The 24,892-nt window shown below is 37.6% G+C and overlaps 1 protein-coding gene across 3 annotated transcripts in view; it reads right to left on the reverse strand.

Annotated features, from left to right (window-relative positions):
• The window catches only part of LOC113234682 (acetylcholine receptor subunit alpha-like 1), a 516,505-nt gene that overhangs the window by 1,845 nt on the left and 489,768 nt on the right, over positions 1-24,892 (reverse strand). For 2 of the 3 annotated variants that reach the window (XM_026470115.1, XM_026470116.1), the window contains 4 exons: positions 13,231-13,340; positions 5,453-5,633; positions 1,398-1,991; positions 24-299 (listed from right to left, as the gene is read on the reverse strand). In XM_026470115.1, coding sequence (XP_026325900.1) covers positions 24-299; positions 1,398-1,991; positions 5,453-5,633; positions 13,231-13,340 — 1,161 coding nt within the window. The remainder of the gene's footprint in view (positions 1-23; positions 300-1,397; positions 1,992-5,452; positions 5,634-13,230; positions 13,341-24,892) is intronic. The other variant, XM_026470117.1, reaches the window with a different exon arrangement.

Here is a 24,892-nt window from a genome sequence, read left to right on the forward strand (position 1 = left end):
ATATTCGACAGAACTTTACTTACACTCTCAAACTTATCCTTATTTTTGACATGCTGCGCTATAAACCTGGAGCCTTCTATAGTCTTTTCCATCTCTCTCACGTAAGGTTTCTCTAGAGATGGACTGCCGTCATCCAAGTCTAAACGGCATGGGGACCCGGGGGGTGGTGAGAATAGCTCGTCGTCACCACCTGGAGGGGGTGGAGGGGACGGAGGCATGCCTGGAAGCTCATACTCCTCACTGCCCCATTCTTTATACTTTCCGTCCAGCTCATCTGGACCGAAGACATCGGTTATTACCTGAAATGACGTTCACAGGTTAGTATACGAAACAATATTCTAATTATTGGATTGATAACGTAGATTAGGACACCAATTAGAAAAAGTTATTAGCATCTAACGCTTTAAACTTGACTGACAATAAAGGAACTAAAAGAAAGACTTTTCACTAGCGTACACGTTGCTAGAAGCAATTGTAGCCGTCAGATCAAGCTGAAACGTCGAGAGATTAAAACGTCAGCTCCCGTTCCGAGGGGCCAGTGTATCGGCGCGGTTTAAGCCGGCACACAATTAGGCCGGAGTAGAGGTTTCGGCTTCGGGTCTCGTATATATCGCGAACCGTCCGCAACCACCAGGGGAACATAAATAACGGGGGCCGCGCTCGCTCGTTAAGCCCGCCGGCGTTGAGTAATAAAGGAAAATCGAAATGGAATGAAATTGGGCTGGAAGCGATATTTTCGCGATACACACAGAGTACAATGGATTTAGAATACCGTTGAAAGGATCGTTTCCCTGAAGAGTTTTGCCGCTGACGACAATTAAAATGGTTATTGTTGAGAGCGGCTGCGACTTCAGTGTAATACCGTTTTGTTTGTATTGAATCAGTTCCGATGAAATGTTTTGAATGAAAGGAAACCTCGGGAAAAGACGGTGTGTTATTTTTTTTCGTTTCCAGAGGGATTCATCTGGAGGACTTCATTTAGCGAAGGCTTTTATTTTGCGAATTTAATTAAAACGGGGCTGGGCTTGTTTGCCGAGTCAAGGTAATGTAAACATCGATATCATGAGGATGATATTAATGGTCTTTTTGAAGTGGGTAGAGGTTCAGCTCGTGCTTTAATTAAGGTTCTTTAGAATGTTACAAATTACCTTTGACCCAAGTGAGTAGGTAATTTCAAACCGTTACTTAATGTACCTTTAATTATCTCAAATCCATCCATGAAAACAAGCTTTAATGTTTAGGACAATTCATTTCTAGAAATTACCTTAATTATCATTATTGTTACTGCAATTTTATGCCGGTCAAAAAAGCAATTTCGGTTTATTACTAGAATATTCTCTTTACAAATTGTCCGTTGATTGCCTACGTAGGTGAATAAAAATGCCTACGTCACTTACCTCAGTCGGCTTATCATTCTCATCATCATCGTCATCAGGTGGCTTATCCGGCCTCTGTATACACAATATTTTGGGTAAAAAATCTATAAAGACTTTCCGCACCCACGGGGCCATATGGTGGGTAACTGGCGACCTAAAATTTACATTTAGCACCACGATAGTGACAACTACTGATAATGTGACTAGCATCATAGTAAATAACAAATATTTGCCTAGTAGAGGGACTGTCAAAGATGTTGGTGGGATAATTTCCGCTAATAGCAAGAAGAACACGGTCAATGAGAGAAGGATAGAAATACATAGCGAGATTTTTTCTCCCGAGTCTGAAGGTAAATAGAAGACAAGCACTGATAGGAACGAGATCCCGACGCAAGGGATAATCAAGTTGACCGTGTAGAATAGGGTTTTTCTTCTAAGTGTTAAGTTGAATATGATGTCGGGGTAAGGCTCTTCACAGCAGGAGTAGAATTTTTCGTTCCGCGTAGCCGGTACCCGCATTATGTCCCACTCCACTGAGATGTAATATTCTGATAAATCAATCCCCATCCCTATGTGATCAGAGTCTGGTGTTTGTTTCAAATGCCTCAAATCCACCTGTAACAAGGAAATGATATATTTAGTTTAATGAGGTTAACCCGGCGCCAATGACGTTGGGTCGTATTGACCCGAGGCGATTTACAACGGGCATATTTTTGTTTTACGCCAATTGCACGATTTCAACGTTTGAGTAGCTGGAGATACAACCCTCCTCTACCCGACTCGCCGGTGTACTAAATGTGAAGCCATCTGCACAGCCAAGTAATACGTGCATTAAATCAAAACGGGTCAATATGACCCAGCGTCATCGCTGGCGTGGTATTTTTGTGACTGACATTATTGGTTTATTTACTGTTTATAATTAATTAATCTTATTCCTGCTGCTTATTGCGTGCTGACAGACATCAATTTAATCATTTGGCACCAATACGTGAACTTTCCAAAGCATTTGTTGAACAATGCCAAAAATGTATCCTGCGGGCGAAAACTGCACTATTGAATGAATGAAATGTTGGTGGTATTCAAAGGACGATGCAAATTTACGCAATACATACCAACCTCTGGCACACGCGAGAGATGTCAAGTATGTCCGTTCAAACAGGATAAAAAAACATCTCATACATGTAATGCATGCTAGATTTATATATACTACCTATATACCCGGATCATACGGGAAGGTACTGCAATAGTTGCAGCAGTTGCACGTCTCTGATTGAGGACGTAGAAGACTAATTTCTAATAATAAGTTTGAGTGACCTTTCTTTTAGTATATAAGACTATTAATTGCTATTATTATTCAGAATATTTTACTAAAAATAAAAGAAATATCAAAATTATGTTTTCAATGTTGATTTTGCACGTGTTATTGAGAAAGCTAATTAAATATTTATTGTTATTATTTTTATTTCAGTATATGTCTTGACGACCCTTACTTAATACGTATTTGTTAAAATTTAGACAACTACTTTAATTTTACAAAAAAATATCAATGAAATTCGGGTCACGATGACCCAACGTCACCGTCGGCGTAATTATTTTCACGTCATTGGCCGGGTTAACAGTAGTTTACTTCTTGTGATGTTAGTTTTAAGATTACAATTCACTTCATCCTGACAGGATTTTACTTTGTTAAGAAACGCTGAGAACTGAAAACTGCCATTTATCGTTATCTCCGGCAAGCATCAGAGGTGTGTAAGCGAGACCGATAAGACTTAAGCAATCCCGCAATCCCATATGAACCTTAACATGAAGGGTATAGGGCGCAGACATAAGACTTAGCTTTATTTATGTGAGAATCGGAACCGCATAGATTTATTGGCTTCCTTACTTCGATGGATGGTTGCTCCAAGCCTATAGCTGTAAACTCTATTCCAAAGTTTTTATCACTTCCCGTCTCTCATCGAACAGTATCTCATTGTCCATATTATTTATTGCGGCCCAATAAATATTTTCCTATTTGACATCGTATCGGAAAAAGCTTTTGAACAACAGAATTTGATTACTTTCTCTTTCACCAGTCGCTACAGTTTTATTTGGGCCAAGTTGGTTTCTCAGGAGCGACTTAATCTTTACTAATGGAGTCTAAACAAAAAATATAACGTTTCCCAGAATCGAAAGTACAGAAACAACCTTGAAAAATTTATGAAAATCTGTTTTATTAAGTCACATTTTTTTTCATTTATTATATTCCACGTAATTTATTGCCTCAAGCTTAATATCTTTATAAACCCTTAATTTGTTCAATAACAGGTGCTTACTTCTAAAATTTTACAGGGCTGTTCATTTTATTAGGTCTTAATGATGGGGAAACATTCCAAGTGTAAGTAATTTTTAATGAGATCGGATTTATTTTCATGGTTTTTTATTAACCTTTTTTATTTTTCATGATCCCATCTGATGGAATTAAGAGCGTGAACTTATCAAGCGCCTGGGCACAAATACGGGCAATGTTTTGATACCGCTGCGTTGCGTTCTTTTTTGATTTCTCAAGCACAGGATTTTGTCCCGTTAGTTGTAATATCAAGGTGTGTGCTGTGTAAAATGTTTTTACTTATAATTAGATACTTATAAAAGTATGAGGTAGGTATGGTATATTAAGCAGTTTGTTGATCACCTAGCACCAGCAGCAGTATTTCTTACTTTTCTTTTTTCACAATTCTGTATATTATGTATATTGCGTGCGCAAAATATAACTTAATGTTTCATTCGCAATTCGTTCGAATCTTTGTGTAGTTTATATTACAGATATTCAATATTATGACGACGTCTGTTAAGTTTAATGATACAAGATACAATTATCACGCCGTCTGACAACTTTACGAATATATTTGGTTCTCGGCATAATTATGGTAGGGGTAACACAATACGGTATAGTAAAAAACCAACTGTAGTAAAAAGTTATATTATTTTTTTGTGATTCTTTATTTTCTTAAAAATAATTATAATCCACTAGGCCTTCAGTCAATTACGTAGGCAATTTAAATTTAAGGGATTACATGTTACGTTATTTTGAAATCTCCACAGCGCTTAGTCAAAATAATACAGTACGAAATGTTTCTCAAACACACCTTATTATCAGTAAGTAATATGTCCTCGGGGTCTCATTATGTTAAGGGATATAATAATAAATATAACAACAAATTATCCATTTTCACTTGGTATAACGATACTTGACATAACTTCAAAGGATATAATCACTCGTGAGATATAATTAACAAGTGGTATAACAACAAAAGGTCTGGGTATATAAACTTTTCATTGTGCAGGTATAATAAACCTTTTGTATAACAAACTCAGATATAAATAAACATAAAAAATGCATGGATATGTATTACTAGTATATTATTAAGCAATATGTATAATTAGTAGCAGGAAACAGTTTGTCCAGAGAAGTTCTGCTATCTTATCTATCTCTGCCGCCAAACAGTAATGTCAGCATTACTGTGTTCCGGTTTTGAAGGGTAAGGGTGCTGGTGAAATTACAGGCAGATGGGACTTGTCAACTTATGTCTCAGGGTGACGGGCGTACGTACGCCTCAGGTCTCTGCGTTTCAAAGAGCTGAGTGGCACTGCAACTGTTATAGACAGGTGTGTAGCTTACCATCAGGCGCACGACTTGCTCGTCGCCTCGAGTTTGGGATCAACGCAGATGTAAGATTGTAGCTGGAAGATCCGAAAGAACCAGTAGCTGGAAGACATCATGTCTGTGCCCAATATTATCGAGAAATGAAGTCCGCAAGACTTCACTGGCTCTGATTTCTCGGCTCGCCAGCTCAAGGACGGCAAAATGGGACGTCCTAGGGGTCGACGACCAGTCGGTCGGCCCAAATACCGATGGAGGAGGAGATCGCACAAGATAGGGCGCGCTGGCGCCAACTCGTATCGGAGTAAATAAATATAATGTTAAATAATACAATACATAACATAACCTAGGGGAAGTACCATTTCAGGTTAATATTATTCATTTTTGTTGATATAGATTAAGATGGGACGTCGTAAATGTTAAAAAAGAAACTTACCGTGTAACCATCATAACTCCAAGAACCGAACTTCATGAAGCAGGTTTGTTCGTCGAAGGGGAAGTACTCAACGTCGATCTCGCAGAAGGACTTGTAAATGGCCGGCGGCTTCCATATTACTTTTCCATCGTGATGCAAAATGGCTTTCGTCATTATTGTTACTTCGTAGTTGCCGTCCGCGCTGGGGGCAAACATAATTTAGAATAAGAAAAAGAAAAAATATTGTGTTCACCGAGGCATACACGAGCTTTAAACTGCATACAAATTATAATTTGATTTAGAATGAACGTTTTGACGATCTTGAAAGCCGGAATATGGTAAGGTTCCGGAAATCAACTTTTCTCAATTAGAAATGAAACTATATCGCACATTGTAACGTATTAAAACGTTCCTTATGGACCTTGTTAGTGACCTTATTATAAATTTAAAACAATTTTTCGACGACTTGATAAAATTACTTCACCTTTAGAAAACTTAATTAATAATTACATTTAGATTACCTAATCGATTATTGGTTACGCCTCAATTTTATTTTTGGCGATTTGATAGATTCATTTGATTTTACTTTTAAAATAATTAATAACTATTAAATGTACGATAATGTATTTTGTATTAAGTATAATTAAATACAGTAAAGTAACGTCAATGTAAAAATTAATGTATTGAGCAATCTACAAGCAAGAACTCTGTCTTCTGCACTTGCTGTGCCCTTGTAGGGCGTCACATGTTAACTGCCCAACACTGTAACACCTAGAATTAGCTATGTAGGTATATGATATGCAATCAATGATTAGTATATAGATGAATACATCATCAACATGCCTATCTCCCTCAGGGTTAGGCTGAAATTATTGACCTCCATCTGCTACGCTTCTAAAAAAACCTTAATTTTTAGTAAAATATCCAATGAATATATTGAAAAATAATATACAGTCCCACTGCTGGGCATATGCCTTCTCTCACAATAAAATAATTTAGGCTGTAGTGCCTGTCACGATAAAATAATTTAGGCTGTAGTGCCCAAGCGGGCGAAATGCGGATTGGGAATTTGACACTTAAATTGCTTTTATTTATGTAATTGTACTAGTTGCCATATTAATATATAATACACCTCTTCTCCGTTTTACAAAACATCAAATGTTATTGTATTCAATATCTGATATTACTTTATCAAATTTACATTAAACTGTATCACACAAAACAGGAAGTAGGAGCGTAAGACAAAACCTCGTCTAAAGAAAACAACTTATTCATCGTCAAACAAAACATGACAAGAAAATAAGTGACAACGCTTCACAAAATGCCGACGCTGAAGGCTCTAAAAGATGCCGTAACCAACTTTGGCGCATTGTGAAAATTGTTTCATAAAATATAGGTCGTGTTTTCTTCCATTAGGCTAACGCGGCGCCATTAAAAATAAAGTTGATGCTGGAAATTCGCGCTGAGAGCTTTTAGGAGTCACAGGTGCATTAGAATAACCTCTAGTTGTTTAGATTTAAAACTGTAGCAGCAATTTTTAAATAGTTGATGGTGATGATGAATAACGCTTTCATTATTAACCTTCCTGTACCCGCGCAAGGTCTGTGAGATCGAACGTTTGGGGGTTTAATATCTTGTTTAGTAAAATATCACCGTAAAATTAATTTTAATATTAAAAGGAAATGTATAAAATTACATTAACTGCCTAGAAGTACTAAAGCATACGGTATGGGGATCGTGGAGTACACATTCTAAATAAGATACCTGTCTGCACAGGACAATGGAGCTGCCTCCATGTAGATATGTTAATGAATGTTAGGAAATGTATACACGTATTAAAAAAGTATTACTTGGGTATGTAAAATTGTAACAAAAGCGATGCATTTTCCCCTTCGCATAAATAGGGTATTTGAAAGGAGTCTTATTGATAAGTACAGATTATGTATTCTGTGCATTTTGTATAAATAAATAAATAATAATAAAAATATATCAAGCAAAGTATTATATTCTTTTTATTAGAGATATGGAGCCTTTTATTACAGCCATTGGTAAATCACAATATTCCTAAGAACCACTAAAACTTGAACAAAAATATACTTTTTATCTCTGCCTCCGGGGCCGAACGGTTGCCATCCCGTATTGCCACGCAGAGGTCCCAGGTTCGATTCCTGGGCCGGTAGAAGTATTTCTATGGCTGACATTTATTGCTCGAGTTTGGGTGTAATTTGTGGTTGTCTATGTGTGTCCATAGCACCCGCGACACAGGTTTCCCTAGTGCGGGGCTGTGTTGAGTGTGTGCGTTATTATAGTTTCAAAATAAAACTCTGAAATGTCACAGAATAATATATAAATCATCCTCATACAAAATCCATCTCATGCGTTCCTTATACATATTGAGTCTATAAAATAATACATAATGGAACTCAATGATAATTAAAAATAATACTACATATAGGAATTACTAAAAATATTAATTGCCTGAAACTGCGACACCTGCACCCGCGTCGGTCTGAGGGACCGATCGGTGTCGTCTACGGGAACATGTGTTATACGCGCGAATCATCGAGTATATAACCAAAAATAGAGACGAAATAAGGCCCATATATTCCTGGTAACACATTAGCGATACAGCTCTTATAAATATTAACTCTTGTTTGCATGAAATATAGACAGGGGAACTACTGATCTGTGTGTACGTCTCCATATATTCCAAAAAATATTCTGTATTTATTGTAATAAAGATAACAATGCCGTTCTGTTCTATTCGGTGGTGTGGGAAAAACAGCAAAACATCTAATTACAAAACAAACGGAATCACATTTCACCGGTAATTAAATATTAAATATGTAATTTTGCAATTTTCGCCCATTATAGCAAAGCTCAAGTTAACTGGTCGATTTGTAGTGAAACAGTTGACGACACCCGTCAATTGTTTCGAAATCGGAGCGCAGTAATCACAGCTATGATATGGCAGAATAGTTTTTAAAAATATTAATTGACGTTTCGTCTCTATTTCTGGTTACATACTCGATGACACGAATACTTCTGTTACACTGAAATGAAGTTAGCCACGAACCATGCAGCTAGCAGTCAGCCCAAAGCTCTAACGTTTTCCATTTCAGAAAAAAATCACGGCAGACCATAATCGTCGGTCTGAGAGACCAATGCGCAGATATACGTATGGTAACCCATTCAACTCACTCCTTATTAAACATGAAATAAGAATGGTAATTACGAAATGGATGTTAGGACGTAGTTACAACGAAATTGAAGAGCTCCTTACAATTAAAGGATAAGTTAGTATAATACGAGACCCTTCACATACAAGCATTAACTGAACAGACCCCATGGATGACCAGCGCACTATTTGGCCACAAAGACAGACTCACTAGACTGATGTCAACTCAACATATTTTCTTCATCCTGTTCTACTTAACTGTTAATGCAACTACAGTCACAAACACCAGTACCAAAAATATATCCAACACGTGTGTGGCGTCTAATCTCCACGGATGATCGGCGGACTATCTGGCCACAAAGACAGACTCACTAGACTGACGTCAACTCAACATACTTAATTAACTGTTAGCGCAACTACAGTGACAAAGACCAGCACCAAAAATATATCCAACACGTTTGTGACGTCGAGCTTCCATGGATGACCAGCGGACTGTCTGGCCATAAAGATAGACTCACTAGACTAATGTCAGCTCAACATTCTGTATCCTACTCTACTAAACTATTAGCGCAACTATATTACAAATACCAGTACCAAAAACATATTCAACAAAGTGGCGTCGAGCCTCCATGGATGACCAGCGGCCTGTCTGGCCACAAAGACAGTCTCACTAGACCGACGTCAACTCAACATACTTACTTCAGCCTATTACTACTCTACTTAACTTTAACTTCAACGAAAACGTTCAGAGAGCGAAACAGCCACCAACCTGCTTTGGATCAATACTTTTCCCTATTCATTACAAATCTAAATTCAGTTTTCAACAGTTTTTGCATCTTATTATAAGAACAATTCATACGTTAAGTAACAAAACATTTGAATCGATCCGAAATAATAAAAATAATAAATATATAAATATGTTCAGTACAACAGTAATACAATTATCAAAAGGTGGAAAATGAATACAAATTATTATGGGTTGTACAAAATCTGACAAAAAAAAAGCAAATGGACAAGCCATCAATCAGTTCCCCAAACAGAATAACCCTATACTTTGGAAGTTGGTGACAATCCACCATTAAAAAAAGCATACTTGTATAGGTACCCATTTTCTGAAAATAAAATTTTAATCTTATGCATCCGTTAAAACGTGTCTCGTCTGTTTATAATAAACACCTAACGGTAGCTTGATGCTATTTAGATTAATGTATGCACTTATCTCTACTTCCGCTAGACTTGCCTCCAAGCGCATTTTGCTTCATACAAATACTTCGCCATCCACCGAATTTTCAACCTTAAACGTCTAGGGTTACGCCACTAACTACCGTGAAACTGTTAAGTTTTGTTAATGCATAGAAATGCGGTAAGCCACCTTTGATAAAGGCAACGTAGTGTACTTAAAAGGTGTTTTAAATCGGTACGTTTAGACCGTACTATCAATTTTGGATAAATAAATGAGAGTGGAGACAGTATAATATAAAAGTAACGGGACTTACTCGCGTAGTATTTTAGTCGGAAGCGGTCCGACTAGTTTCGACCATAGTCGATGGTCTTCTTCAGGGGTTGAGTGCAACGTTCGCGACCGCGTCACGTCTAGCACTGCATGCTGCGGCTCTGTGTGCGTGCGTCGATGACGCAGTCCGCAGTGGGGAACTCGGGAGACTGATACGTTGCGTCAGCGCGTCCTGGAACTCTTCTTCGCTACTGCTGTCCGTAGGATTGTTGTCGGGAACAGTCCAGCACACAGAGCTCACCACGTCGTTACCACTACACATCTGCAGCTGCATACCGAGCGCCATGAAGACACGGCTTCCAGGTCGGTGGCAAGCTCCAGCCTCCGTCTCTATTAAAATTTGGTCGCCTACTTATTTCAATAGCCTCTCGGATTTTGTGGGGCACAAAATACTTCTCCCGCGCTAAAACCTTAGCTTTATCAAACCTAATGTAGTGACCAGCACCGGAGCTCAGAAAGTGGTCTGCCACCGCAGATCCATTGACTTCTTGGTTCTTCATGGGTCGGATATGCTCAGCTAGCCTAGTAGCCACGTTCCGTCTCGTTTCGCCGACGTAACACTTGCCGCAGTCACAGGGAACCATATAGACACCGGGGACCCCCAGAGGGTCTCTATCCTTTGGAGAGCGAAGCAATTGTCGTAGTAAGAGGACGGAATATTATCTTGATGCTGTACCTTCGGCGTAACAAGTTTTCAATCACATCCGTCACCCCCTGACATATGGTAAGTACGCTACCGCTCTCTCTACCGATGCTGGTCGAGGCCTCGTTGATGCATTTGCCACATGCCAACTCTGTTTCCACTTGTAACCGTTACCAACCAATACATCCTTCACATGATTTAGCTCAGCATCTATGTAATCCAGGTCGCAAAGTTTCAAAGCTCTATTAATGAGCGTCCGCCGAACTGAGGCTAAATGTGTGAGGTGGTGATGTGAATCCGCTCTCAGGTATCTATACGTGTGCGTTGGTTTCCGATACACTGCATGAGACAACCGACCCTTATGTTCACGTCTCATCAACACATCCAAGAAAGGAAGAACCCCGTTCTGCTCACATTCCACGGTGAATGTGATCTTCGGGTGAACGCTGTTTACGTGTGCCAATAGCGACTCTACTCCCTCTTTAGGCATATGTTAGTGGTAACGACGTAGTGAGCTCTGTGTGCTGGACTGTTCTCGACAACAATCCTACGGACAGCAGTAGCGAAGAAGAGTTCCAGGATGCGCTGACGCAATGTATCAGCCTCCCGAATTCCCCACTGCGGACTGCGTCATCGGCGCGCGCGCAGAGAACCGCAGCGCGCAGTGCTAGACGTGACGTGATCGCGAACGTTGCACTCAAGCCCTGAAGAAGACCATCGATTATCGGACCGCTTCCGACTAAAATACTACGGTAGTAAGTCCCGTTACATTTATATTATAATGTGTGATAACCATGTTAGTTTTCATAATAAAAGAGTGGAAACAGGTGTATTGATTTTTATCAACCAGCCAGGTAAAATAAATAGACCAATCTAGATAAAACACGAAAATACACTGACCAATGGTTTACTAAATCTGTTTATATAATAAACTGTATGTTAAGAATAAAACAATGATCAAAAATAATATAGAAAAATGACAAGTCACGATAGAAAGACAAAGTACTGTCACATTTAGTGAAATGATATATCTGAAGAATTCATTCCAAAGAACGCCTGAGAATTTACTAAGAAAGATAATTCCTATTCCGAAGAAGGGCGAGAAACTATGAATTCGTATAAGTAGAAAGTTGTAGATGTGGTTAAACTTTTCTTAGATAAACTTGTCGGGATTGTCTCGATAATGCAGAATAATGGGATATGTCTGCAAGGAAATAAAGAGATAAGAGGTCCACCTAATAAAGTTTATAGGTCTTTGGAAAAGTTTACTCTCATTGAAAGAAATGGGGGCGAAGGGAAAGTTCGAGTAAGGGCACAGGTTCCGTTCAAAGTGATTCCTCTGTAAACAGACCGTGAGTGAGATTAATGATTCTCTGAGGGAATTTATAAAAGCAGTTTCACAAGATCCGTTTAAGAGTAATGCTTCTTGTTTAGCCTGTTTAGCGAAATCTTTTAAAAATATATTCACAAATAAAATGCTAGTAAACAATACTTTGCGTGTGATGTTCAATCACACGCGAAGCATTGTTAAAGTCATTTATCACTCTTTTAAGCTCAGGCCACACAAAGGCGGAAAAGCTGACCAGGTGCGGACCTATGCGTGAGGCGTGAGGAGGCTTATTGGCGACGATGAGCTCGAATATAAACTTCAAAGTTTAGCCCATCGGCGAAAGGTCGCGGGTCTGTCGGTTTTTTACAGATTATACTTCGGAGAGTGTGCCCATGAGCTCCACCAGCTCATTCCATCCGCCCCCTTTTACCATCGGACATCTAGACGAACGGCGGGATATCACCCTCACCTGGTTGATATTCCTTTAAGTCGTACTAAGCGCTTTTCGTCATCTTTTATAATGCGCACAGCCCGTGACTGGAATTCCCTGCCTGCGTCTATTTTTCCGAGTACATACAACCCGAATATTTTCAAGGTGCGATTGAATAGGCATCTTCTGGGCGAGCTCGTACCAACGTAGACCTCATCTTTGCTCTAGGGCTAGGTAAGTGGTCAAGAGTTCGTCCATTTTTAATAATAAAAAAAAAAAAAAAAAAAGAGGCGTGCTACACAGCAACCCCAAGCGTAGTTCGTGTCAACACAGATTTTAAAGAATAAACCACATCGCTGTCGGATAATGACCAAGAAAATTTTGTGGTCAAAATTAGCGTTACGGAAGCAACACAAAAAAATTGGTCGAATTCATACGGGAAATTAATAAAAACACACCAAAGAGTAGTAAAAAAATACAATGTCAAAGCCCGCTAAAGTCCCGCTAAAGCCAGCTCCCGAACCGCGCTCGTTGCTACAGCTCTGTGTGGACGGTTGCATAGAACTCAACAGAATGCAACTCGCACGCCCCGGGATCCCCCCGGACCTGGTCCGCCAGTTTGTCATATCGTTAGGCCTTTTGTTTGAAAACAATATTTGTAAATTATGCAGATAGTTTGTGATAGAAATAATTAATTGTACTTACTTATTATAAAGCACAATGTCCGGCAGCCATATATGTTCAGAAGGCACGTGCAGAGTTTCGACGCCGCCGTAGTCGTCGGGGTTCCACTTCAGCTTGTAATCATTCCATTCCTGCAACAAACGAAATAGGAAACTGTTTATCTCAAATAGACGTCTCCTTGTCTAATGTTTTTATTTTCCTCGAAACATATAGTAAGTGGTTAACATGGCTTGTACCAATTCGTAAAACTAGTGACGTGCCCTCAACATCGAATGTTATTTGAGATGATTCCATTTGATTCACACACAGTAGTACAAGCACTGTAGTTGTGAAAAGTGATATAAAAGTAATCTTTCTGTGTTGACAGTGTTGTATTGAACATTGAAGATAACCTTCAATCACCACTTTTTATTAGACATATCAGACAGTATAAATCAAAAAGGTCATCATCATCGTCAACTCACTACGCGTTCAATTGCTGTGCACGGATCTCCTTCAAGAAGGGGATTACATTAATATTGATATGATTATTATTATTATTAATCAAGAAGATAGGTGATGTACATTTGACTTTGAAGTTTATTTAGAATTTCATATCTTTAACTTTTTCGTTCAAATTTTGTTACCAAAGTGAACCTCTTAGAAGCTTAAGTGAGAATTTTTCGCCAAGAACGAGTTGTTGGCTCAGGGACCGGCGGAAATTGCGGAGGCTTATTAGGTTCCGGGCCGAGGGCGACCGATTGAAAAAGCCCGGCCACTGGCATCGCCATTTTTCACTCACGTACACGCCTTATTGCAATTGTTCTTAATCTGGACGATCGTTGCTTGTTTCTAAAGTTTATAAAGTTTCCAACACACAATATCGAGGCAATATGGACAACAGCAAGAACTGACCAACCAGCAAGAATTTATTTCCTGAAATTCACTTAAAGAGTAACAACGACGAGTTGTTACTAAAGATCGTCTTCTTAAAAACCCGATAAATAGTTTGGCTAGATTTCGAATATTATTTTCTAGACGAATAAAACCGATCCAATAAAGAAAACTAACAAGAACTATGTGACTAGACTAGAAAGGTATTTTTAAGGGCGGTATAACTTTTTTCGAATAAATGATATCAAAATCTTATATTTCGTGTAAAATTTTAGTGTTTGACGATTGCCATTTTGAACGGCAAAGTTTTGTACCTTTTTCGAGTGCTTGCGACTTTGTCTCTTTTTAATACATCAATTATTTGTAGTTTGTCGGACTACACCATCAACTTGACATAGTTAACAAAAAATCAACGAGCAGAGTCAAATCGCATGATCTGAGGAAGCCAATTCACTGGTTCGAATATCGAAACTACTCACTCAGCGAACAGTACCTTTATAAGGTTCACTCGCGATATTGAATGTAGCGTCATTCTGTTGGATCCATATGTCGTTTGGAGCAATATCATCAATGTTTAAAAAAAACATTGACTATTGTTTGGAGTAATACTAGTTTGGAGATACTTTCGAAGTAAATTTGAACAATTTCAAATCGTTGTTCAAGCGAAAATCAGTTGATGATCTTTATACCTTAAGAAACGTTTTAATTTCTTCGGTGCGGATCACAACCGCGAACTAAGGTCTCAAATAAATAATCTACTAAAACCTCCCGTTACTCGCTCAGATTATTTCAAAAACTCCTCGACTATGGACCGAACTCCCTTCTGTCCGATATTCTAAGCTGCTATTTTTAGAACTGGATTGCATGAGTATCTATTGACGTAGTTTGTGTTTGGAAAATGTATATTGTATTTATTAGTAAGTATTTAAGAACATTTATATACGTTTTATTTTTATTTACTTTTTATTTACTTTTGTACTTAAATTTGTTAAGTACATTTATATGTATAAACATATAAAAGTTTTCATTAATGTATTTAAATTTTTACCATTGGCACACTACGTCTTCCCCTATGTTTAGTTTTCTTCTGCCTCAAAGGTTGCATGGAAGAGGTCGCTCTTAGCGATAACGCCGCCATTGCCCACAATAGCTCTAAGTTCTTTATGTACCATTTTTATATGTGCAAGAAAAGTGTATCATCATATCATTATGAAATGTCAAACCATATTGTCAAAATCATTATCACTTTGACAGACTACAGTTACTTGAAGATATAACATCTGCTCAAAACTACTACTAAGAAGTATTGATAAATATATAACGAAACGAACGAGCGACTATCTAATTAACTAAGTTGTTACAATGAACAGGTACTCGATACACACAGCTTGTTAACAGTTACATTCCAAAGTCGGAAATACATTCTAGAATTTCAAAGTGAAACAAATTAATAGACTCGTAACTCAAGAGTTAATATAACTGCCTACTTTCAAAGTTATGACATCATTCTAATCAAAGCTAAGACAATATCCTGTCCAACTAATTGGCAATATAATTTAGTAAATGTAGTCTTCAATGTTATGGAAACTAATCCAAACTTGGTTTTCCTTCATAACGATACGAGTAATTACGTTCGCACATTGAATGTACATTCATTATTATCGAACGAGAGGGTTGTGTAACTTTAAGATGCTGTTGAAATGGTAATGGTTGACTTAATGTAAATGATGATCATGGCCTAGATCCTTAAGAAACTGGAGGACCCGTTGCAATGGATTGCAAAACGATTTTTTTTCGGATCCAAATCGCGCATATTAGTTTTTCTCAAAAAATGTCAAAGAATAATTTAGTCTGTATGTAAAATAAATTTTCACTTGAAAACGTCACATTTAAGCTACTGCTCGTTCACTATCACGTCCACGAGAAGAACGAGCAAGTAACTCTAAGGTTGACTCTTTTCAAATAAACTTAAATACTAAGAAATACACTTTGAATAAAATTTGTGTGGGATCTAGAGTCATGTCGTCTTTCCATACATCTCTATCTAACACAAAGTCTTCAATTTTGTAATATGACTTTTCGATCAAAATATTTTTAATGTCGTTTTTAAACTTAGGAAATGATAATCTTAATTTATTCTCCGGAATCTTACTGTAAAAAGTATATAATTCCCCATAAAAGAGAGAGAAAGACACAGTTAAAACGAAACCGTGATACCATGAGTTTGGACTTGGCTGCAAGGTTAATATTATGGGTATCTTCTTTCTTATTTAAATTATGTGTATTTTAACGGGCATATAAAATATTTGAGTAAATGTGCCAATCTCCTTAAAGTTTTCTCTGAGAGAAATTCGAACTCTTAAACGGTACATATAATGAATCGCTCGTTTTTGCAATACAGATATGGTTTGAATGTCTGCGAAAAGTAACATTTGGAGCCTCTTACACCTGTCAATGGCTCGATGTAACGACTGATTGTGATGATAAAGTCTAATATTAATGCAATCTATCCTATTCTGACCAGTTAAGTTCTGTCAGCTGGGCCTTTGATTAGTTTAATCCTTGCTTGGTTTGTTTGAAAAAATAAGTACATATACATGTTTGATCCCGAAAAAGTAGTTGAATTTCCAATGTGTAACATGCGCGAAACCTAAGAACTCAAAAAACAGGGCGATAATTATAAAAAAACTATTCAATTAATAATTATTAAACTAAGAAAAAATTTCACTTGGAGCCGGTTGGATTATAACAAACTAGTGAAGAAATTTAAGTAATGATACATCCTGACATTAAATGAAACTTAATTCAATTAATATTAAATAGGTACGCTTGTGTAAGGTTCGCATGTCAGGTAAATATACCAAAGATGCCGTACTCAGAAAAATCACCATTATACTAATAGAAAGATGCAAGAAAGAAAGAGCGAAAGAAGGGAAGAAACATAGTTTATTTAGTAACCTTAGCATAGGTTACTTATTAGTTACTACGTAACAGATACATCACTTTCATAGAAATCGAAAATACCTACGCTATTGTAACCTACTAAAGATGACTTATGACACCAGGCGTTCACTACGAGGAAAAAAGAACCCAAGGATGCGCTCAGAGAGGTGAAAATAGCGTTGCCTGCCGTGTGCAGTCGTGCGGAGCCGAATGATCGTAAATGAAAGATTTGTATGAGCGCTTGCGCCGACGTCGGCGCACTCAGCGGTAGGCACTCATCGCGTAACCTTGAGCGAGTGACAAAATGATAACAAAAATAAAATAAACTAACAATAAAACATAAAACAAAACATTAATACTACACTACACACTAAGCTAAAAAAAAAAGTAAGTAAGTAGTACATTAGGCTACTCGAAGTAATTAAGTCGCGGGCACCAGCTAGTATAAAATAAAGATAAATATCTATCTTCCTCATTTGTTGAATGGTTGTCACTTAAATATATTTATCCAGGATCCAAAACAGGATACAAAAAGAATCACGTATAAAAAAAATCCCAGTCAACTTCGCAAAATATACTCCAGTTCAAATGACGTGTGTTCCAAAACTTTAAAGTTAAGTTATAAATTGCAATCGTGTTAAAACTTGGTGCAGTTCCGTAGTCATTTTTCATGTACATTCAACCTCGTTGGCAGACCTCGTACTGTATGGAATTCAATTATTATTTTGGCAAGCTTTGTGGCCTACGCTACAGAAATTACAGTTAGTAGAACTCATTTTAAATTCGTGTACGTGAATTTAATTCTGTCTTTTGATTCTAATGAGTTTCACGTTTGCTATGCCTAGTTTACAATGGAGGGAAATTTACAACGAATGTGTGTTTACTACCAAGTAAATGGTAATAGGGCCCTGATGGCGAATCACGAAGAGAGATGCGTAAAAAATTGTTTTCCTAGATCAAATATTTTAGATATTTACTATTAAATAACAGTCTTCCAAAAAATGTACGACGTATTCAAGGATATTGCCCAAAAATGAGCTAATTTGTTACATGGTACGATGTATTTTACCCGGTCATATAAAATCCAGATAATAGACTAAAGTTAAAGTTTAAAACGAATTACTTAAGAATAAAATTTGCATATAATTTTTATACGGGATATATTTCTTTTTAGTACTGCAAAGAGCCTGCTAAATTTTTCACATTTATCCTAAAAGTCAAGTTTTAGACCAGCGGCTTAACGACAAGTCGCGCCGCTCGCTGCCCCGTCAGTCGTCATCGGGTGCTTGTGAACGTCGGATCTATGTCAAGTTTTTTCCGCCTGTTCTTCTTTAATACACGACAACAACCCCCAAACCTCAGATCTAAAATCTAGGCTAGGACTGAAATACCTCGCCTAAAGAGAAGAAATCGTAGATTAGAATGAATGGTTGGTGGAACATTTGATTGAACAGCTATGCCATGATAAACAAAATATTAAATATTGGTACGTAAATTCTAACGCATTAACTAACACCATCGCATCCTACCTCTTAGAATAGGAAGAGGCTTCACCACACGTCGTAATTTGTGGTCTTCCCTCCATAAAGCGTAGAGTAATATATGAATCGCCCCTAAGTAACACCTTTGTTCGTAGTAAAACAGTTAATACAACCCAAATGTTTAACGCTACAACTCATTATAATACAATTACAATGTTGTTTAACGTGTTTATTAAATTTGGAATTAGGGCTGAGAGAGCTATGAAATTGTTACCCTGCAAATTTAAAGTAAACCGACAGTCTTTTGTTTGCTTTGAAACAAATTCCACGTTGTCGTAGCAATGTTTTTCTTTATATTAGAGTGGTTACACACAGAGAATTTGATGCAATTGCGTCGATACAGTCACGCGCTTGCATAGCTGCTTAAAATCCCGCGCCTGTGTAAACGTAGACGATTAGCGGCTGCATCGCTATTGCATAGTTCTTAGACAACCTTTAACTGCCTCCGTGGCCGAACGGTTACCATGCCGGACTGCCATGCAGAGGTCCTGGGTTCGATTCCCAGGCCGGGAGAAACACGTGTATGGCCTACATTTATTTCTCTCGTGAGTTTGGGTGTAATTTGTGGTTGTCTATGTGTCCATGGCACCCGCGACACAGGGTTTCCCTAGTGCGGGGCTATGTTGAGTGTGTGCGTTATTATTATATTATTATAGCAGTTTTAACAAATATTTTTCATCGGATAAGGAACTAGGGGGCACGGAAGGAGCTTCTTGGACGTACCACCCCTTTCCTGAACGTCTGGCGCACTCTGTTGACATTACAGGTACGAAGCACTTGTCAACTAATGTCTCAGGGTGACGGGCGCAATGGCAGTGTTCCTCAGATCGTTACCACCAAGCGCACTTCACTTGGTACCATAAAAAAAAATCGGCGATTGGCAAATCTTTTCACCATAACGCAAGCATTATAGTGTATATATCGACTCATCCGTAGAACAAAGATCTATGTGCAAGACTACTTGTTCTCAGGACAGAAATAGAAAGAAAAGAAAGAAATGTAATTTATTCAGCACAATACACGTGGAGTACAATATTAATAATTAGTATTAAAAGTGTATTATTGCACTGAAAAGGACCCAACTCAGCTAATACTTACTGCGGCAGGGCCACAGCGCTGGTTTTCAGTGGACCCTTTTCGAAAATGCCGATTAAAAGAAATAAAAATATATGAATAAAATAAAAACAAACGTGGACGCGAGTTAAATAAAAATTTAAACATGAAACAATATAATTAAATAGGAAACATAACACAAATTTCAGCTAATGTCCCTACAAAGATTCACTCTGCTTTTTCTTTTTCAATTTGTATTTTAAGGCAAATTACACAAATAAAATTGTTCCAGACGTGTTTTGTAGATTTAGAATGTGCTCTTTGAGTTGACATTTGAACGCATAAACGGATTGTGAAGAACGCATTGGTGGCGGTATGTTGTTCCAGATTTTCGCCGCGGAATATTTAAAACTGCCTTTATATGCCGAAGTTTTGTGTTTTGGAATGCAGAGTGGAAAGCTGCAGGTGCGCGGTCTATTAGTCCATGTGAGACGTTCATGGAGGTAGTAGTAGTAGGACATAGTACATAGTACATCTTTACATAGACCTTAGTTGAGTAACGAAATTATTCTAGAAACGTACTTATTCTCTTTTCGCTATATAATCACATCGGACTCTGTTCTTCGGATGAGTCGATATATCGATACGATAAGAAGAAGGAATTAAGAAGACGAAGAACCGCGTCTAGTTCAGGTGCATATTTACATACTAAAGTATTAGTCTTATGTTTTCCAGAATAACCAGTTCATTATGTCGAAACAAACTCATTTTTATATGGTACCAAGACACGGGACGAACAAGTTGTGCGCCTGATGGTAAGCGACACGCCTACGCATAATAGATACAGTGCCACTAAGACCTTTAAATCACAAAGACCTGAGGGGCACACACACAAGTACGCCTTACCCTTCAAAACGAAAGGCAGTAAGGCTTGGCGGCAGAAATACGTAAGGTGGCAGTACTTCTCTGGACGAACTCATTCATAAGGACCTTTACTGCTGCTAAAACAAAGTATCTCCTTTATAACCTGATAATCACAAGAAATTAAATAAATTTGCACCGTTTTGAATCACAAAATCTATTGCCGCTGCATCCATCACTCACACAGGGTAGTCAAAGTCTTCTCAAATGCTTCTAGTTTTACCAATACCTTTATAGTCAGAACGCAGTAATGTTCACATTACTGCTTTGCGGCGGAAATAGGCATGGCAGTATTTCCCAGGACGAACTCTTTCACAAGAAACTCTACTGCTACTCGTAACTAACGAAGTGTGGCGCTCGAAATCCTCATAGAGACTTAGCACTAGATAATAAAGTAAGTACACTTACAAGTAACTATTTCAATTTTCCTAGAATTCGGAAATTAAGCTATGACGTTATAACATTGGAGCACAAAGTTGCCTGTTTTTTATCAACAGAATTTTTCAAACAAATTTTGTAAAAGGAAGGATATTTATCGTGAATTATAAAGTCATCATGCCTGTGGCGATAAAAAAAGGGGTGAATGAAATGTTCAATATATTGCTTAAATATTTTTGTTTTTTTAACCGATTTGAAAAAAAGAGGAGGATGTTTTATATATGTTTTCAGATATCTCCGTCAATTGTGGACCGAATTTGAAAATTATTTTTGTTTGAATGGGTGCACTCTGGTGGTGGTCCCATTCTAAAATCGAAGGAAAACCTAAATTTTATAGGTGCCTATATCCATCCATGTATTCATCGGTCCATGTATTCACCGATGTCTCCATCAATTGTGCACCAATTTTGAAGATTCTTTTTTGTTTGAAAGGGTCTTCTATACTCAAGAGTCTTGTATACTCTCCCTGATGCTGTTCCGGGTTCGTTTCGGTTATCACAAATTATTGTCCGCAAATAAAAGTCGGCTTTTCACTTGACACAAAACTTGTATTTAAACTGAATGCTTTTTAATTTGCGAAACCAAATAGCCGCCATTTTGCGGTAGGAGGAGCGCATCGCGTGAGCGGATAATCAACAAATCACCGTCACTATGATAACCATAAAAGAAAATGCAAAATGTACAAAGGAGTCCGTAACAGTCCCATTGTCACCAAGAAACCAGAATCTGATGACGTGGCAATGAAAAAAGTCAATAAGCAAACTTTCGAAGTCGATTTTTTTTTGAGTAAATAAGTTACAATTGTTATACAGCATAGTTATGAATATTAAAATTGCATAATTTTCTAATATTTTTAAACCTGTACAAAACCAAATTTTGGGTCCTTGTAGTTATTCGATGAATTTACCAAACGGACTTTGCAAAATTGGTTCTCGTTTGGATGTTCTGTACAGTGATCCCCGAGTTAATATCGTTACTTTGGTACTTATAGTAAAGGGTGTCCCTAATTTTAGACCTAGTAATTGGTTTGGACGTACCTTGGGTCGACATCAAGGTCGTCATCTCAACCAGATTGTGAATGTCCTTGAAAATTATTACATACCCCTGGGAGATAGACGTGATGGTCGATTGAAATTTTGTAACAAGTACATATTTTGACGACCTCTTGACTGCACTGTGGACGTTGGGTTCTGGGTTCGATTCCCGATAAGACCAGGAAATTAACTAAGTGGTTACGAGGAAAGTAAGGCACTGAACTAAATTAATTAAATTCTAAATTGGTGCTAGTATGTTCCGGGTAGTGTGCATTGTGAATTCTGTTGGTCACCAGAAAATTTAAAGTATAGTTGAAATTGTATAACTCTCTGTATAACCATAACATAGAATCTATAAACCACTTTTCTGAAAAGTAATTTTGCAGATGTACCCTTATTACACCAAGGGTGCGAATTAATATAAACTTAGACGTAAGTAAAGTAACAATAATTGAACATTTATTGTTTTTTCTACTACTACCTATAGGCTTACATTTCTCCACAAAATCATCTGTACGTTACCTCAAAATATCTGTTCCCTTTCTCTTTAAAGGTATCCAAGAGGTTACATTTGGAAAAAATGGAATCCGGCAAAGAGTTCCACTCTTAGTAAAGTAATGGTAGCCTTGTGGGACAACGGTGGTTTCTCAATTGTGAACCCATGCGGCGGCATTTAGTAGCAACACTTCTTGCTAACTGTGAAGAAAAACAACGTGAACAAAATTGCATGTCGAAGATGTTTCACTACTTTGGATAAATTGTGAAGGCCTAAAAATCCTGACCTTTGAGGAAACCTGTTGACGAAGACGATGCTAATGATGATGATGTTAATAAGTAAGTAATGTAAGTTTTTTAAAGTAATTTACCATTGAATTCAAATTTGTTCATGTCTTTGCGATACGTATCTATGGAATTTTCTCTCAAATTCATTCTCTTATTACAAGTTAAGAAGTTTGACAGGTTAAATTCCGTTTCAAATCTTCACGCCTTCAACAGACACCAGGTAATTCTCGGATTTATATTGGATAAGTTTTTAAAGCATTAATTGATGAAGTATGACCACCATTTTGCAATTTAGAGATGGGAGTTTTACTCGCAGAGACCTGTTATATTTGTTTTTCGAATTGCACAACTCTTACAATATCAACAATTATCTTTCAAAAAATCCATATTCTTATTGACCTCTGTAAGTTTCAGGGAATAAAGGAATTTTTAATTGGTCTCAGATATTTAAGAAGCTTAAAGCCGCATTTAAAAAATCTGCCGGGAGTATTGGAAGTAAGCCCTATAATACCACATCAGCCTGCAATAAACCACTTGTGAATATGGGTCTCTCCGACAAAGGGTTGAGGCTTTACCATATTATCCGCGACGCTAGGTTGGAGGAGTTGAAGTAAATCCGGAATCTAATTCGCAGGGAGAATCTGATGGATAAGGCATATTCCCATATTTTTTTGGTTGGACAACAATTATGATACCGTGGTATATCTGCGTAACGAGTGTTATGAGCACGTTACTCTAACCACCCAAAGGATATATTAGGCACCTTGCTTTTGGGTCCCAAAACTATACCATACAGTTAGTTCAGTGTTACAATTGTTAATTCAACATACGAAGCAAGATATAAATCGTAATATTTCTTCCTGTATCTACGACAGGTCAAACTATATCGTTGGTATATTGTGCATCGAAAACTTTCTGCGGTGTTTTATCTCAAGGACTTTTGAACAGGGATGGAATAGGGACTCAGAATTAAGTAAATTTATGTAATTTATTATAGATAATTGCAGTCCTTGACAAAGAGTTTGCCCATCAAATTTATTTCTACCACCAAGGAGTGAGCTTATATTGAGCATTACTGGATTCCAGTTTTGAAGGGTACGGTGCTGGTGAAACTACAGGCACATTGCATCAGTCAATTTTGCGCCTCAGGGTGACGGGCGCAGTGGCAGGGCCCCTCAGATCTTTCTGTGTTCTGTGTGGCACTGCAACTGTTATGGATAGGCGTGATAACCAGGCGCACGACCTGTTCATCTTGACACTTGGTATCATAAAAAAAAGAAACGACGTTTAGGCTGCATAGATATTTAAACTTCATGGTGCATTTGCTCTCAACAATAACACAGATATAAACTTTAAAAATGGTTTCAATGAAGTTTTGGAATTGTGAACCTCTCGACTCCTGCCCTGAATAATATATCTGATGATGATGATGATCAATAGAAGATAAACCTGAATAATGGACACTTAATTTCAAACGACATTTAAACTATATATAACACAAATGTCTTTAAGGTTCAATGTTTGACCACAGGTGCAGTAAAAATATGAAAAAAAAGAGTTGATTGAAAAAGGACAAAATATTCTGCTCTCAGTAATAATTATTTATGTATGTCATCCCAAATATTGAAGTTTCTGGTACCTCATAAATCATCCTTATTTCATATCACTGTATAAAATTTTAACATCTCCCAAGAATCCCCCCTGTATCGATCTGGCCCTGTAATATCGAAGAGGGTTGCCCCACTGTCCCTAGCAGGCCACAAGTCGTAAATCATCCCGGCTTGAGACGCCAGTTAACACATTTTTGAGCATCTATAGTAGTGTTTTTTTGTATGGAGGCATGGGTTATGGACCTCGTTACGTGTAATTTCAAAAGGTAATGCATTATTTTAAAATAAACGCGCGTATATTTGCAGAAAATAACGTTCATCTTGGTGAGTACGTAATTTTTTCCGAAGGTCAAAATTGAACACCAAAATTATCTAAACAAAGTTTCCAAAGTAGCAACAGTATAACATGGTGCATTTTTTTTTTTTTTTTTTTATTGTGGCTCGGCAAAATGACTGCACCGCGCCTGATGGAAAGTGCGAATACAGT

The sequence above is a fragment of the Hyposmocoma kahamanoa genome, unplaced genomic scaffold, assembly GCF_003589595.1.
Source record: "Hyposmocoma kahamanoa isolate Upper Pololo Valley unplaced genomic scaffold, ASM358959v1 86, whole genome shotgun sequence".
Lineage (NCBI taxonomy): Eukaryota > Metazoa > Arthropoda > Insecta > Lepidoptera > Cosmopterigidae > Hyposmocoma > Hyposmocoma kahamanoa.